General features: G+C 39.2%; 2 protein-coding genes across 7 annotated transcripts in view; both read right to left on the bottom strand.

Moving 5' to 3' along the window:
- Positions 1–8,101, bottom strand: part of bmp6 (bone morphogenetic protein 6) — a 74,668-nt gene extending 66,567 nt beyond the window's left edge. For all 5 annotated transcript variants that reach the window (XM_034298063.2, XM_034298064.2, XM_026924126.3 and 2 more), the window contains exons 1-2: positions 5,885–8,101; positions 5,357–5,695 (exon numbers count right to left, since the gene is read on the bottom strand). In XM_034298063.2, the coding sequence (XP_034153954.1) occupies positions 5,357–5,695; positions 5,885–5,957 (412 nt within the window). In that variant the 5' untranslated portion in view covers positions 5,958–8,101. The remainder of the gene's footprint in view (positions 1–5,356; positions 5,696–5,884) is intronic.
- Positions 8,102–8,252: 151 nt separating this feature from the next.
- The window catches only part of zgc:101569 (uncharacterized protein LOC449822 homolog), a 15,386-nt gene continuing 8,251 nt past the window's right edge, over positions 8,253–15,387 (bottom strand). For both annotated transcript variants that reach the window (XM_053227999.1, XM_053227998.1), the window contains exons 6-7: positions 11,684–11,833; positions 8,253–8,777 (exon numbers count right to left, since the gene is read on the bottom strand). In XM_053227999.1, coding sequence (XP_053083974.1) covers positions 8,554–8,777; positions 11,684–11,833 — 374 coding nt within the window. In that variant the 3' untranslated portion in view covers positions 8,253–8,553. The remainder of the gene's footprint in view (positions 8,778–11,683; positions 11,834–15,387) is intronic.

Genomic DNA, 15,387 nt, shown 5'->3' with positions numbered 1-15,387 from the left:
TTTACTGTTCCACTCACTCATTACACATTCCTCTAGACCATTCTCTTCATCAGAGCTCAGTGGAAAAGGACTCCTTGAAGAATTAGATCTTAAAAAAAAACATACACAGACACACACACACACACACACACATAAGAGTTTCCTCTAGGAATTTTTGGTGATAGTCACAGTGTCCAGGAGCGATTCAGTTTAGCGGACAAATGGGTGTATTTAAATGCTACTGCTGTGAATAAAGCACTAATACTTTGGGCAAGAATGACACCAAGTAAAATTGATTAATGTTTAATTTTTTTTTTTTTGCATATAGTTAGGCTGTTTATTTAAATAAACATTAAAAAATAGTCAGAAGGCCTATGAATGCAACAAATAGCCGAGAAGAAAGATTTCCGCTACCACAAAATATTACTTTATAACACAGCTACTAACATTTTATTTATCTTTGTTTTAACTAGGTTATGCTGAAATGCATTTATAGAAGCACCCAAAGTTACCTTGCAGTACATATACTTACAGCATTAAAAAAATAAAAATAACATATTGAACATGGCTGTTGCCAGCAGTTCATTTTCTCCATGTCTTTAGGGTTAGAAAGCTTTCTACAGTAGGCTTAAAGCTGACTGTGTCTAAAGTTAGTCTCGACTAGGCTTTTAGGAAGAAGATTTTAAGAGTCTACTATTTTGCCATTGTCTGTTCAATTTCAGATATGAATATAGTGTATATGACTGGGTGACAGGAATTTTTAATTCTGTAATTGAATAATGTCTCTGGATTTTCTGTGCATGTCAGCCACCCAGAGAGTCTGTTCGTCAGGATAGAATGGTGAACTCCAGCAAACACAGACATGGAGGGGCATGTTTCCTAGAATTGCTGGGCTTCAGCTGTTACAATTCTAGCCAGACACTGAAATCTGAATCTGGAGCTAATTACCGTCACAATCTGACCTTTTTATCTACCTCGGGAATTCAGTCCAGTCATCCTTACAGCTGCTTACATTCCACCTCAGGTGGACAAATCATATGTTTTGGATAACATATGAAATCATTATTGGACTTGAAAATTCATATCCAGAGGCTGTCTTTATAATTGTTGGGGACTTCAAAAGGGTTAAATATGAGGAAAGTTTTACCCAAATACCACCAGCACATTAATTTCCACAAGTGTGGTGATCAGACTCTTGACCATTGTTATTCTGCACTTAAGGACAGTTACAAAGCCCTCCCTCACCCAGCATTTGATAAGGCTGATCACACACCCATTTTCCTTCTGCATGCATACAAACAAAAACTTAAACAGGATAAACCAGTTTCCCGCACATTTTATCAATAGAACAAGGATGCTAACAGCACACTCCAGGGTTGTTTTGAAATGACAGATTGGCAGATGTTCCAGAATGCAGAAGATATGGAAATTAATGACTATACAGATTCTGTTACAGCATACATCAGTAAGTGCACAGATGATGTTCCAAACATCAAAGTTTATTCTTCTCCCAACCAGAACCCTGAGTAAATAGCAGAGTCTGTGCCAAGCTGAAAGCACAGAATGCTGCTTACAACTCCAGGTACCTGGTGGTCTATAACGAGGCCAGATATGACCTCCAGAAAGCCATCAGAATAGCTAAAAATGATTACAGGGATAAGGTTGAATCCAACTATCATGGGTCAAGCTTCATGTGTATGTGGAGCGGCCTGTGCTCAATAACAGACTACAAAGAAGGAAAAACAGTGACATAAGCATGTCCACACATACTATGCTCACTTTGAAGTGAATAATACCTGCACAGCTGTAAGACTTCCTGTGGACCAGAACAGCTGCACACTAGTCCTGTGTGTACCAAACGTGGCCAAATATTTCATGGCAGTAAATCCACACAAGGCACCAGGACCTGATGGAATCCATGGTCATGTCCTCAGAGCATGCACCACCCAGTTAGAAGAGTCAATCTGTCCTGAAGTTTGTCAGCCATTCTAGCATGCTTCAAGAGGACCACCATCATTCCTGCCACTTTGTAGAAAAAAAGATGGCAGCCTTCGAACCTGCAACGATTACTGAGGGCTGAAAAGGTACCCTCTTCCTCTTGTCCCAGCAGCCTTTGAACAGGTAGGAGGAGCAACAATATTTACCAAACCTGAAGTGCTTACAATGTGGTGCATATTAGAGAAGGTGATAAAGGTGGTCTTCCATTCATCACAAACACCGGACACTATGAATATCTGATCATGCCATTTGGGCTCATAAACACTCCTTTGGTCTTCCAAGCATTCATAAATGAGGTCCTAAGAGAACATATCAATCAGGTTTGTCACATGCTCAAGAAATTTATGGTGAATCAGCTCTTTGTAAAGATGGAGAAGTGTGAATTTCACACTTGTGAAGTGTGAAACCCTGAAGGAATGTCTTGGGGTTCACCAACTTCTACCAGCAAATTATAAAAGGTTTCAGCTCAATGGCTGCCACGTTCACTTCTTCTGAGAGGTAAGCCTAGAACACCATTCTCCGTCACCCAGATCCTTCACTCCTGTTCTTCTCCTCGGCCCTCTGGGATCTTAACGTGGCCTTGACTATATGACTATTAATCTTTATTTTAGGTTAATCTTGTCATCTGACTACTGTTTACACTGCACAACTCTATCTCTCAACAAAATGGTGAAAATCACAACACAAAGGTTCTCACACTGGATGACACCTCATGGCAAAGATGCACACACTGTACAGCCATTGAAAGTTAAATGCCAGTGATGCCATTTAGCAGTATGCACAATTTTATGTACTAAAATCTAAAAAAGAAAGGACAACAAAAGAATATGGACACAGAGGATTCTATTGTCACTGTTACTACCACTTCCATTATATGGGTGGTTTCGTGATCTTTTTTCTTATTGATCTTATTTTTCTTATTGCAGAGCACCTGCAGTTGTGAGCTCTACCAAAGAGTGTTCCTTGAAACCACAAGGTCGGTAGTACTCTTGTGGGCACTGGAAAGCATAGTCAATGACTATCGGCATTAACTTGCCGATACTCTGCAACCTCTGGCTACATTACCTGTCAAGCTCCTGCATTTCAAACCAGTGATTACAGGCTAAATTTAAACTCAAATGAGTCTGAAACAACATACTATAATATAGTATAATATAATATATTATATATTATATATTATAATAATATAATATAACTGCCATGTATATATATATATATATATATATATATATATATATATATATATATATATACATATATGTATATGTATATATATGTATATATATGTAAAGCTGCTTTGTGACAATGTCCATTGTTAAAAGTGCTATACAAATAAAATTGAATTGAATTGAATTGAATTAATCTATCCAACTTGGACCGCCAGCATTTTAAAGCACCACTGACGTGGCTAGTTTAGATTCTGTCACGGGTGCCTGCGAGATAGCAGGGACTGAACCAGATGCATTTTTTAGATGTTGATAAGGCCTTAGTTGACCATGGCAGTTATGCTTGGAAAAACATCCTGGATGTGATGTAGATTTGGCATCCTCATATTAATCTGAGGAGGAGCGAGGATGATGACAATCATGTGGCTGTTTTGGGCTGTGGGGCTTAATTCAGATTTGACTCTAAAACAAGGTCTAAGTCTGCCAGCTGAGCATGCCTTGTCTGCACTGGGGCGCAGTCAGTGCGGGAGGATGTAGGAGTCAATGCTGAAGCAATGAGTCCATAGCAAGAGTCCATCTTTGCTTTCCAAAGACACTGGATGCATGAGTGTGAGTTTCTTGTGCTTGCTACTGCAACACATATACTAAAATTGTTCAGTCCATACAGTCCCCTCCAAAAGCATTGGAACAGCAAAGCCAATTCTTTTGTTTTTGCTTTACACTGAAGACATTTGGGTTTGAGATCAAAAGATGAATATGAGATGATAGATCAGAATTTCATCTTTCATCTCCTGATATTTATAACTAGATGTGTTAAACTACATAGCATGTTTTGTTTCACACACCTAGAAATAGAAATAGAGGCCATACCACAAGATGCAAACGTAAGAAGAAAAAAGCAGTAAGAATCAGATTGGAATTCCCAAAGAAATACAGAGATGAGCCACAAAAGTTCTGTAACTAAGATTAACCAAAGTGATGGGAAGGCCAAAGTGTGGAGAAAGAAAAGATCTGCTAATGATCCAAAACATAGGAGCTCATCACTCAAGCATGGTGGAGGTAGTGTCATGGCCTTGGCTTGCATAGCTGCTTCTGGAAGCAGCTCACTAATCTTTATTGATTATGTAAGTCATGATGGAAGCAGCAGCATGAATTCAGAAGTCTACAGAAACATTCTGCCTGCCAATTTACATTGAAATGCATCCAATCTAATTGGGAGGAACTTCATCATGCAGCAAGGCAATGATCCAAAACACACTGGCACCACAACAAAGGACTTCATCAGAGGAAAAACATAGAAGGTTTTAGAATTGCCAAGCCAATCACCAGACCTTTACCCAATTGAGCAGGCATTTCACCTCCTGAAGAGGAGACTGAAGGGGAAAAAAAAAACAAAAAAAACAAACAACTGAAAGAAGCTGTTGTACAAGCCTGGAAAAGTGCCACAAAAGAAGAATGATACATTTATTGGAAGCAAGGGATGTGCAACCAAATATTAAGTGTTATTTACTTTAATCTGCTCCAATATTTTTACTTACCTAAAATAGGGTGGTCTGCCACCAAAGGTGCTATGTTCTAAGTTGTTTATCACATCTAGATGTAAACATCAGGAAATTAAAGCTGAAATTCGTATCTGTCGTCTCATAGTCATATTCTGAACTCAAACCCAAATGTCTCCAGTGTAAGCAAAAACAAATGAATTGGTCTTGCCATTCCAATACTTTCGGAGGGGAATGTATGCCACTTTGTTGAAAAGTTTTGTCATAGAGTTTGGCTAACTTATATATCTAACCTGCCGAGCAACCATCCTGCTTACGTTGTTCCAACAGTAGCATGTACCAGCCCAGGTATAAAATAAAATTAATAAAACAGACCGTAATCTTGCTTGGCTGTATAAACAGAAGATGTATAGCATAACAGTAACAAGACTGAGGGATTCTATGTTTTCTTGCTTAAGTTTTAGCATAATGATGCGTCGCCTCTTGTTTACATACTTTACTAACAGGTGGCGGTATGACTACAGTAGTACAGCAGCTGAAGTCTTACTGTATAGATCAATCACACATAAATATGCGGGTACGACGCTAACAGCAAAAGCTTAGCAGTCGCATCCTAGAATGCCCGTGGATCCGACTGCCCCGTCATAACCATCGACTATACACGAACAATAAACATTTCAAAACATGGCAGAAAAAGAGGAGACTTGTGCTCACCTAAATTCACAAAGCTCATCACCATGTCAGCTTCATTTAAGTACGCGTTGTCTTGAATTGTGGCTAACTGGGGTTCTTGAGAGGTGAACACTGACTTATAAGGGTCCAATATCCCGTCTACTTTGGTTTTCTCCTCGACGTTTATTGCATTGTACAGGTCCAGCATGAAAAGGGGTGCTGAGTTGTATTTGCCGTTCCATAGATGAGGTCTGGGTCTATGTGACAGTCCCAGGATGGACAGGATTTCTTTCTGCATCTCTCGCTTTTCTTGAGTCCGTAAACGCCGATGTGTGGATCTCGAATGGAGTTCGCTGGTGCTGTTAAACAAGTAACTGCTACCTGCAATAAGGAACATACAATAGGAACTCCACCAAAACACCGCAAACACAAACCAGTGGCTTTTCATTTTAGACCCAGTATGTCGTGATAAGTGAACAAGTGCGGACTTTCCAATCTTCTGAATATAAGAAGGGTTTATCCGGGTGAGAGACGGACTGATCGCGGTTCTTTATGATAAAATTGACCAACCTTCACGCCACAGGAGGTACCATCCTGTAGGAGACAACAAATGGAAGAATTCGTTTTTCAAAATCAAATCCATTAAATCCAAAGCGCGATGGCTAGCTTCGAAAAAAAAAATAATAAGGGTGACTTTTCGAGATTATGAGACACCTGAGGGTGACGTGTTTCAAGCTCGGCACACTGACATTAATTCTGACAAAATTGAAAACCGGAAAACACCAAAAGAAAGTTCAGTAGATAGTATTCCGAAATAACGTGACAGAAAGAGACTTTAATTTCCATTGCAGTTCAATTACAAGCTTTGGAGAAAATTCGGTAGCACTTTCGGTCCACGGTGAAGTGCGTACAGTGGCAGAACGCAGTGTAACTGCTGCACCCGCCCAGGATTAGAGGTGGAGAGGTGGAGCTATCGGACCCCAAATTATAGCCTGCCTATCACAACTGGTCGAGGGCTATTTTTAGTTTGGGATTAAGAAAAAGGTTTGTTGTATATAACGATACAGATTTTATTACTTCTTTTGTTTGGTGCTTTTATTTGTTTGTTTGTTTGTTATGCGCCCCTACATTTAATTTTTTTCTGGCCAAAGCACGACCTCTAGCACGACAGAGACAGAGACTTAAATTCATGCGGAATTCATGTTCCTGAAGACGTTGTGTATACCTTACTTGAGGAATAAAACACGACGGGCTGCTCTGTTATAAGAAAATAATCCAAGCATGGTGTTGTGATACGGCCCGACGCAATGTTACTGAGAAACCGGAAAGCACAAGTCCTCTGGCCTTTAGGCTTTTCCATGGCGGAAAACTTAGTGACCGTTACAAAGCGCTGCTATGTTAAAAATAAAAAGTCTCCTAACAGAAAACTTTCCTTTGTCAACGATGTTCTAAAAGCATGCCAGTTTATTTAATCCGTTTAGTATTAGCCTTAGATTAAATGTGCAGCGTCCGCCATAAATCCCTGAGTAGGAGCTGTTACTAATAAAACGATAATGCATTAGGCCAAATACAAACCTGTCATTTTAATTACAGCCGGCACTACTGTAATTGCTGCTGTTATTAAAAAAAATCAACACCTTCTATTCAATCAGATTTAAGAATTCAACAACGCTGTGGTACAACATAAAATAACTAAATCTACAAACAAATAAAAGACGTGATGTTATTCACGATAACATACTCGGGTACTGTTGCTTTAATACAACAGTTCACAATTTACAACTATTCTGTCAGTGTAAAATTGAGGCAGATTTCCTCACAGCACAGGCTCCTAAAACTGGTCCTGGAGTACCATCTGTCCTGCACATTTTAGAGTTTTCTCCACTCAGGGAGGGCTGTTCATTAACTGATTAGTTGAAACATTTGTGTTGGGAGCAGGTAAACACTAAAATATGAAGGACAGGGGAACTCCGGGACCGGGGTTAGGGATGTGACTCAGAGTCGGAGAGAAACATCTCTAACACACTAATGGATTAGTATTGAGTTTGACCGCCATCTAGCGTGAGGAATAATTAATGTAGCGATTTGAAAATAGCATGACAAACTGAATAACTTGCGCTCACAGTTTAAGTTACTACCAGTTTTTTAGAAGGTATTGTTGCGTAGTATCATGTTTCACTGTGTTGTGCGTAAAAATCACAGGAAATCAGCAGTATCTGAAATACTCAAACCAGCCTGTCTGGTACCAACAACCAGGCGACGGTCATAGTCATAGAGATAACATTTTTCTCCATTCTATGAACATTAACTGAAGCTCTTAACTTGTATCCATGATTTTATGCATTGTGCCGCTACTACATGCCTGGGCAGATCTACAGGTGTTGTCTGTCATATATACATAAACAGTATAATATCTACACTCTTGAAACCTTGGAATATACACAGACAGGTGACAGATTAAGGTGCTGGACCACCATGAGCCACTAGAACAGCTACAGCATGCTTTGGCAGGGATTATTTAAGTGTCTAAACATAATTCAGAGGATATTCCCTCAGTGTTTTTACAAATGACAGAGAGCTCTGCTTAACCTCTCAGTCCAATTTCTTCCATAGGTGTTCAGTTAGATTGAGATCTAGAAGGCTATAGTATATTATTTACATACTTATTAAACCATTCTGGAGAGTGGGACAAAGGAAAATGAGATGTGTGTGTGGAAATGCATGTATTGTTTTGAATCAGTGGAGCTGTATTGTAAATATAACAGTTAATCAATGCAAATCAGTAACTCTTTATGACTATACAGGCCTCTACAGACCATTCAAAGCAAATGAGCTTTTCAAGCACTTACAGCCTTCCTACAGTTTGACTCAAGGAGAACTGCAGCAATGTACTGTATGACACTGATATTCCTGCATCTATAAAATAATATCAGCACAATTTCAGCTTTTCAGTACGGTGGTTTACTAATACAGAAATGATGATCCTGGACTACCCATTCAAACTGCGCTATGTAGTTTGTTAAGAATTTTTGCAACAAATAGGTTTTTCTATTAGCATTATAGTGACCATAAATGGTGGCTGTTCAAAGGTATACAATCACTACCAAAACTCTGTGCAGTTCAGCTGGAACCTTTCTCAAAATCACACTGAAATCTTTTCTCACAAGTAAAATACTACAAACATGAGTAATTACAAGTACATTGTTATTGGAGGGCAAAAAACACATTTATCACGTCTTTCAAGAGAACGTTCCACCTCTTCCAGTGCCAGAGCTGAACCTTGTTGCCCCGGGGACAGCTTCAGCTGTGATTACTGGCAGGCCATAGTCGGTCTCATACTGCATGGCCTGGGTGAACGAGGTGGAGTCAAAAGTTGCATGATAGGCTGAGTTACGGTCAGCACGGAGACAGAGCTGAGGAAAGGAGCTAATCTGCTCAGCAAGTTCAACAGCCACCTGTAAGGCTGACACACAAAGAAAGACACAGAAAGAGAGAGAGAGAGAGAGATTTGAGCCTCATTAATGATCTATGATCATTATACACCTGCACAGCATACACAAATGGATGCGACTTTTTATATCAACATTTTTGTTTTTGTCCATGTTTCTATCTCGGGTATGACCAAAACTGACACCTCCTTAAGGTCACATGTACTGTATGTGAACTAAGGAATACCCCAAGCACCAACTATAAAGATGCATTATAAACTCATGTTACAAATGAGAATTCACGCTAGCAGTTGATTTAATTAATCAACATTTTATTTTTATAAAATGCTACAGATACTTTAATTCTTATCACATGTGTGTAACTGTTTGAAAAAAGTCATACTCTTCACAGAAAGTTTTCTCTGCAAAATGTTTTCTCTTTTACAACATATTTCAAGTAGAAACCATCTATTTGACCATCAACATTAACCATCAACAAAATCCCATGAGACCATTTTCTCCCTCGAGGGAGTCACAGGGTGTGAATTAAACTGAGTTACAGCAGTTGTTAATTTCCATTAGGTTAACACTCTCAAAGTCAGGACAGAATTTCAAAAAAAAAAATAAAAAAAATAAATAAATAAAGAAGCACGTCCACTGATTAAACTGGTTGCATACCATTTAAGGACAATTCACTGTGTATTCATCCACATGATCCTGAACAGGATGAAGCAACATTTTGCCATGCTGAAGTCCGCAGATAAGCAGCAAAATGACAAACAGGTCTACATGCAGGGTTAGAAAGTTTTAAAATATTGCATGATGATCTTTGAGCTAATAGTGGCAAAGAAGAGAGAAGGAGGCATGTCTTTTTAGTAGTTTGCCCAGGGAAAGATAAAAACAAATAAAATTCCCTTCCTACTTTTCCGTGAAAGCAACCCTTTTGTGCCATTTTTAAAACCGTGTTTACCTGAGTGGTGAGTGTGGCAAATTCAACAAACAGTGAAAAACAGATATAGTCTCAATGCTGGTAAAAGTATTAACTAAAAAATAAATAACTAAATAATCTTTATATTTACTATATATATATACATATATATATATATTATATACACACACACACACCAATCAGCCATAACATTAAAACCACCTGCCTAATATTATGTAGGTCCCCCTTGTGCCACCAAAAGAGCTCTGACCTGTCGAGGCATGGACTCCACTAGACCTCTGAAGGTGTGCTGTGCAAACTGGCACCAAGACGTTAGCAGCAGATTATTTAAGTCTTGTAAGATGCAAGGCGGGGCCTCCATGGATCGGACTTGTTGTCCAGCACATCCCACAGACGCTCGATCAGACTGAGAAACCTTCGGAATTTAGATGCCAAGTCAACACCTTGAACTCCGTCATGTTCCTCAAACCATTCCTGAACAATTTTTGCAGTGTGGCAGGGTGAATTATCCTGCGGAAAGAGGTCAATGCAATTATGGGTGTATTTGGTATGCAGTGATGTTTAGGTAGGTGGTATGTGTCAAAGCAACATCCACATGAATGCCAGGACCCAAGGTTTCCCAGCAGAACATTGCCCAGAGCATCACACTGCCTCCATCACCTTGCCTTGCCTCAAAGTGCATCCATATGATGTAAGAGAAAACGTGATTACACCATCCACATGATGTAAGAGAAAACGTGATTCATCAGACTAGGCCACCTTCTTCCATTGTTCCATGGTCCAGTTCTGATGCTCATGTGCCCATTGTAGGTTCTTTCGTCAATGGACAGGGGTCAGCATTGGCCCTTGTATAAGTCGCTCAGATCTTTACACTTGCCCATTTTTCCTGCTTCCAACACATCAACTTTAAGAACTGACTGTTCACTTACTGCCTAATATATTCTACCCCTTGACAGGTGCTGTTGATGATCAGTGTTACTCACTTTTGAACAGGATGAATGGTGTAAATTGTTATTTTGTTTAAAGATCTTATTTTTTTCATTTAGTACTGCCCTTCAGAAGCTAATTAAGATATTTACATGTTTCCCAGAATTCAAAATAATAACATTTTACATCAATCATCCTGTTCAAAAGTTTACATTCCCTGGCTCTGAACGCATCATGCTGCCTTCTTGTCAATCAATGAATGTTTGCACCTTTTGTAATGGTTGTGTACGAGTTCCTCGGTTGTCTTTAGCATGAAAAGATGGATCTCAACATCATATAGCCACTGCTGGAAAGGGGTCAAATATGCAGAAAAGCAAAGAATGTGCAGGACCTGGAGGATTATTTCTTGAAGAACAGTGGGCAATTTAACTGCTCAGGACAAAGAAGTGACTCATGAATAACTATCACAAAATATATAAACAGTCGTGGGTCATCCAGGTAACAACATACAGTATGGGTATGTAAACTGGTTCATTTGTGTAAATTCAATTATTATTATGTCTTATTCGGGGCAGTACTAAATAAAAAACAAAATGGAATTTTTTTGATCCCTCAATTTTTTTTTTTTTTAATTATTAACATTTTGCAGATTCTGCAAGGCGTATGTAAACTTATGACCCCAACTGTGGTGTATATATGTGTGTGTATATATATATTTATATATGTATGTATGCATGTGTGTGTGTGTGTATAGATATATACACAGTATATATGTATATACAGTCAGGTCCGGAAGTATTTGGACAATGACAGTTTTTGTGATTTTGCCTTTAAAGCTGAAAGTCTACACTTCGATCACATCTTGATTGTTTTATTTCAAATCCATTGTGGTGGTGTATAAAGGCAAAATCACAAAAACTGTCATTGTCCAAATACTTCCAGACCTGACTGTATATACATATATACTGTGTGTATATCTATACACACACACACATGCATATAATATTAATGGATGTTTTAAGCAGACACTGTGCCAGATTAAAAACTAACGGCATCTCTGTGTACCTTGTCCATCTGGCACCACTCTGTTTGCTAGTCCAAATGCCAGTGCTTCCTGAGCTCCTACAGGTCTACCAGTCAAAATGAGGTCTAGAGCTCGAGACAAACCAATTAGCCGTGGGAGCCGCACCGTCCCGCCATCAATCAGAGGCACACCTAGAAAGTTGGGAAGACAGTATAAGAGTCTGACACAGTGTTTTTGTGCTGACTGTTAGATAATTTTTAGAAAAATGAACACAGATACAAAACCCCATTCTAAGCAGACACTGATCTCACTCAAAAGTAAAATTCCCAAAAAGGTGGAGATGAAAGAGATCACAGATCGCAGCTGAAATAAGTATGTAGCTAACGTATGTGGAATCACGTTATATGTTTTATTAGGTAGCTAATATGACCCAGTAGGCCATCATTTTATACTGTATATGCCCATATGCAAAATGGGCATCATTTGGCGATTACAAATGCCCTATGTAGATAACTTCTCAGCATATACTGTTGACAGGAAAAAGTCAGTTAGCCACAGAGATCCTATTAATACACATCTGTAAAACGAGAGAAAAATACAAATCAACTTGGAACTATAAGCATTGTGGCACTTTTGGTCTTGGTCTTTTTGGTAAGTTTTAGTATTGTAACCTCTTACTTTCTCACTCTTTCACCATGAGGGCTTTTGCCCCGTGATTTTCCTGAAGAAGCAATTTCACAAAAAAAAAAAAAAAAACGAAAGTAATTCCTTCCTTGCCAAAAACGGGATCTAAGGGATGGAGAACCTAGAAATTTAGATTAGCAGAGATTTCACAGAAACATCACAAAATTACATATGTAGTAATTAGATACACTTTTTAATCTGTCTAAACTTGGTCCTTGGTTTAAAGTACTTTGGAACATGCAAGTGAATCTAAAAGAAAGTTATTAGAAGGCAAAGACCTGAACTTAAGTTTTCTTTAAGAAATTTACTTGTATTTTACTTTAACCCAAAAAAACTTCCAACTGAGAAAAAGCACAAACCAAGATTAAAGGTAAGCAGTTAATTCTTACTATTATGTTTAGTTTCAGTAGTAGATGTACGTGACAAATAAATAACCATATTGTCTTTTTATTTTCAGGAACTAGCCTGAAAGCAGGTAACATAAGGTAATTTCATATATGAAGCAGAATTAGAAATATGCATATATCAGGTACCTGCTTTTGTCATCACCTGATCCATGCCCCCTGCATGATTTGCATCATGCATCAAAGCAGTCATGCACGTGCAACCCTAATTTGTATTATAAGCACCACGCTTATAGAAATGTTTACATCTAGAGACACTTTGTCCCATGAAAAAGCACTGCAGAATCAGCATCCGACATGCTCTATTATTCTTTAATCCACCACCGTTATTGGGCTGCTTATATTGCCAGGGATAATCTACTGTGGATCATTATGGTAATTGACACATTCTCACACTTCTGTTCAAGCAGAAAATTTAAGCTCTATTTCACACCTCCAAACCATGCGAATACCAATGTCAACAAGTCATGTTTGAATGGCAAGAATCGAATGCCAAGCCCCTCAGTCTAAACAGATTGCTAGTTGCAAATGCCCAGGCCCAGCAACAAACACAGCAAGAAGCCCAGAAAATGGAATTTAGGGGTTGTCAAACTTTTAGCAGCCAGGGACTCCTTTAGCTGTTTTTTTTTTTTTTTTAAAAGTTTACTTTCAAGGGGGATTTGGACAGGCCCCAGCTCACCTGGGCTCTGTAGTGCATGTTTTAGCTAATATAATTAATTACAAGTAGATAGGTGTTGGCCACCTGCCTGCTGTTGATGCTTTTGTCATATCGCTGGTCTTACCAGATGAAGCACTATGCCCAGATATATGCTGCACAAGTACTGAGTGCAGATGCACTGATGACTCCCTGGTGAAAACTTACAACATTGTGTCGCATATAGAATGCACTGGCAATATTCTTGCCTATTCTTTTGATAGCAGTCGAGCCGTCCCTTCAATCCGCAGATGCTGATCCCTCTGTAAGGGAGTTGATTGATACCTCCTGGAAGTGGCACACCGAGACCAGGATATTGGGCAACTTGCTTCAGCTTAGTTTATACATGACACCAGGTGTGTTCAGCAAAATCTGCTCTGCCTGATGTGTGTAAGTCACCCCTGCAGCACCTACCTTATGTGGCAGGGCCACTCTTTGGGTCTAGTGATAAAGAATGCCTAGATAGGAGGGTGCAAGTGCCAGAATCAAAAAGCCTGCATGGCTAAATAGTGAAGTGAAGTGAAGTGACTTGTGGCCAAGTATGGTGACCCATACTCAGAATTTGTATCCAATTACACACACACTCTGTGTTTCAACACCTACAGGGGACCATAGCACTATCTTTAAGCAAGGTGGGCCCAAGCTGAACAGAGTTTTGCCCTTTGGCAAACACCACTTTGGCAAACACCCTAACACTCCTGATGTTTTCATGATGTACACAGGCACTCTTAACTCCTCAATATACTGCCATATATGGACAACTTGCTGCTGCATGGCCCCACCAAGAATAAAGCTATCCAGAACACATCCATCCTTCAGTCACAGACTGTGGAGCTTGAATTCACAATGAACGTAGCGAAGAGCTCCTTAACAAGAAAACAGGTTACACAGGTTACATATCTGCATGGATGCTCAGAATGATAATGGCCACATCAGAAATCCTCTTAGGCTTGCATTCCAAAAGTGTGGGAATACCTTCCCCACACCCTTAGTGTTGTCATTCCATCCACAGAGGTACTGAGGGCAAATGATACTCCAGTGTATAGTCAGAACACATCAACTTGGACTTAAAGGTGGTCCATCTGGGCTTGAAGAAGTTCTTGCTCGTTTTTAGACATCACCATGTTCTGGTCATTCAGACAACATTATCACAGTGAGCTACATTCAGGTCCATAAATATTTAGACATTGACAAAACTTTCAGTTTTAAGGGTTTTTTGAGGGTATTTACATCAAAATCATGTGAATGGTGTAGGAATGCAGTCAATGTAGTCAATAACTACCTGAAATCTGCAATCCATAGACGTCACCAGACACTGGGGTTCTTCCCTGGTTCCCTTTCTTTTGGATTTTGTCTTCAGCAAACGAAATGCATGCTAAATTGGATTCAGCTCAGGTGATTGCAAAACATTATACTTTTTTGCCTTAAAAAACATAATGTGTTGCTTTCGAAGTATGCTTCTGGTAATTGTTAATCTGCAGTGTGACGTGCCAGCCAATGACTTTTGAAGCATTTGGTTGAATCTGAAGAGATAATAATAACCTTATACATTTCAGATTTCATCCTGCTGCTTTTGTCAGCAGTTACATCATCAATAAATACAAGGGAACCAGTTCACTGGCAGCCACACATGCCCACACCATAAGATGAGGTGATATGCATTGGATCATGAGCAGTACCTTCCATACTCTTCTCTTCCCATCTTTTTTGTACAAGTTTTTGTTCAAGAACTGTATGGGATTTTTTTTTTAAAAGATGTTTTTGGCAAACCCAATCTGGGCTTCCTGTTTTTGAGGCTTACCACATATCATTGTGGACCTGCTGACAGATATGCCTACTTCCTGGAGGGTGTTAATGATCTGGCCAATTGTGAAGCATTTTTCTTCACCAGGGAAGGAATTCTTTCTGTCATCCACCACAGTTGTTTTCTGTTGTTTTTTTGGACCTTTTGGTCTTCCTGAGT

The sequence above is a fragment of the Pangasianodon hypophthalmus genome, chromosome 22, assembly GCF_027358585.1.
Source record: "Pangasianodon hypophthalmus isolate fPanHyp1 chromosome 22, fPanHyp1.pri, whole genome shotgun sequence".
Lineage (NCBI taxonomy): Eukaryota > Metazoa > Chordata > Actinopteri > Siluriformes > Pangasiidae > Pangasianodon > Pangasianodon hypophthalmus.
This window is presented reverse-complemented; position numbering and strand designations above follow the sequence as displayed.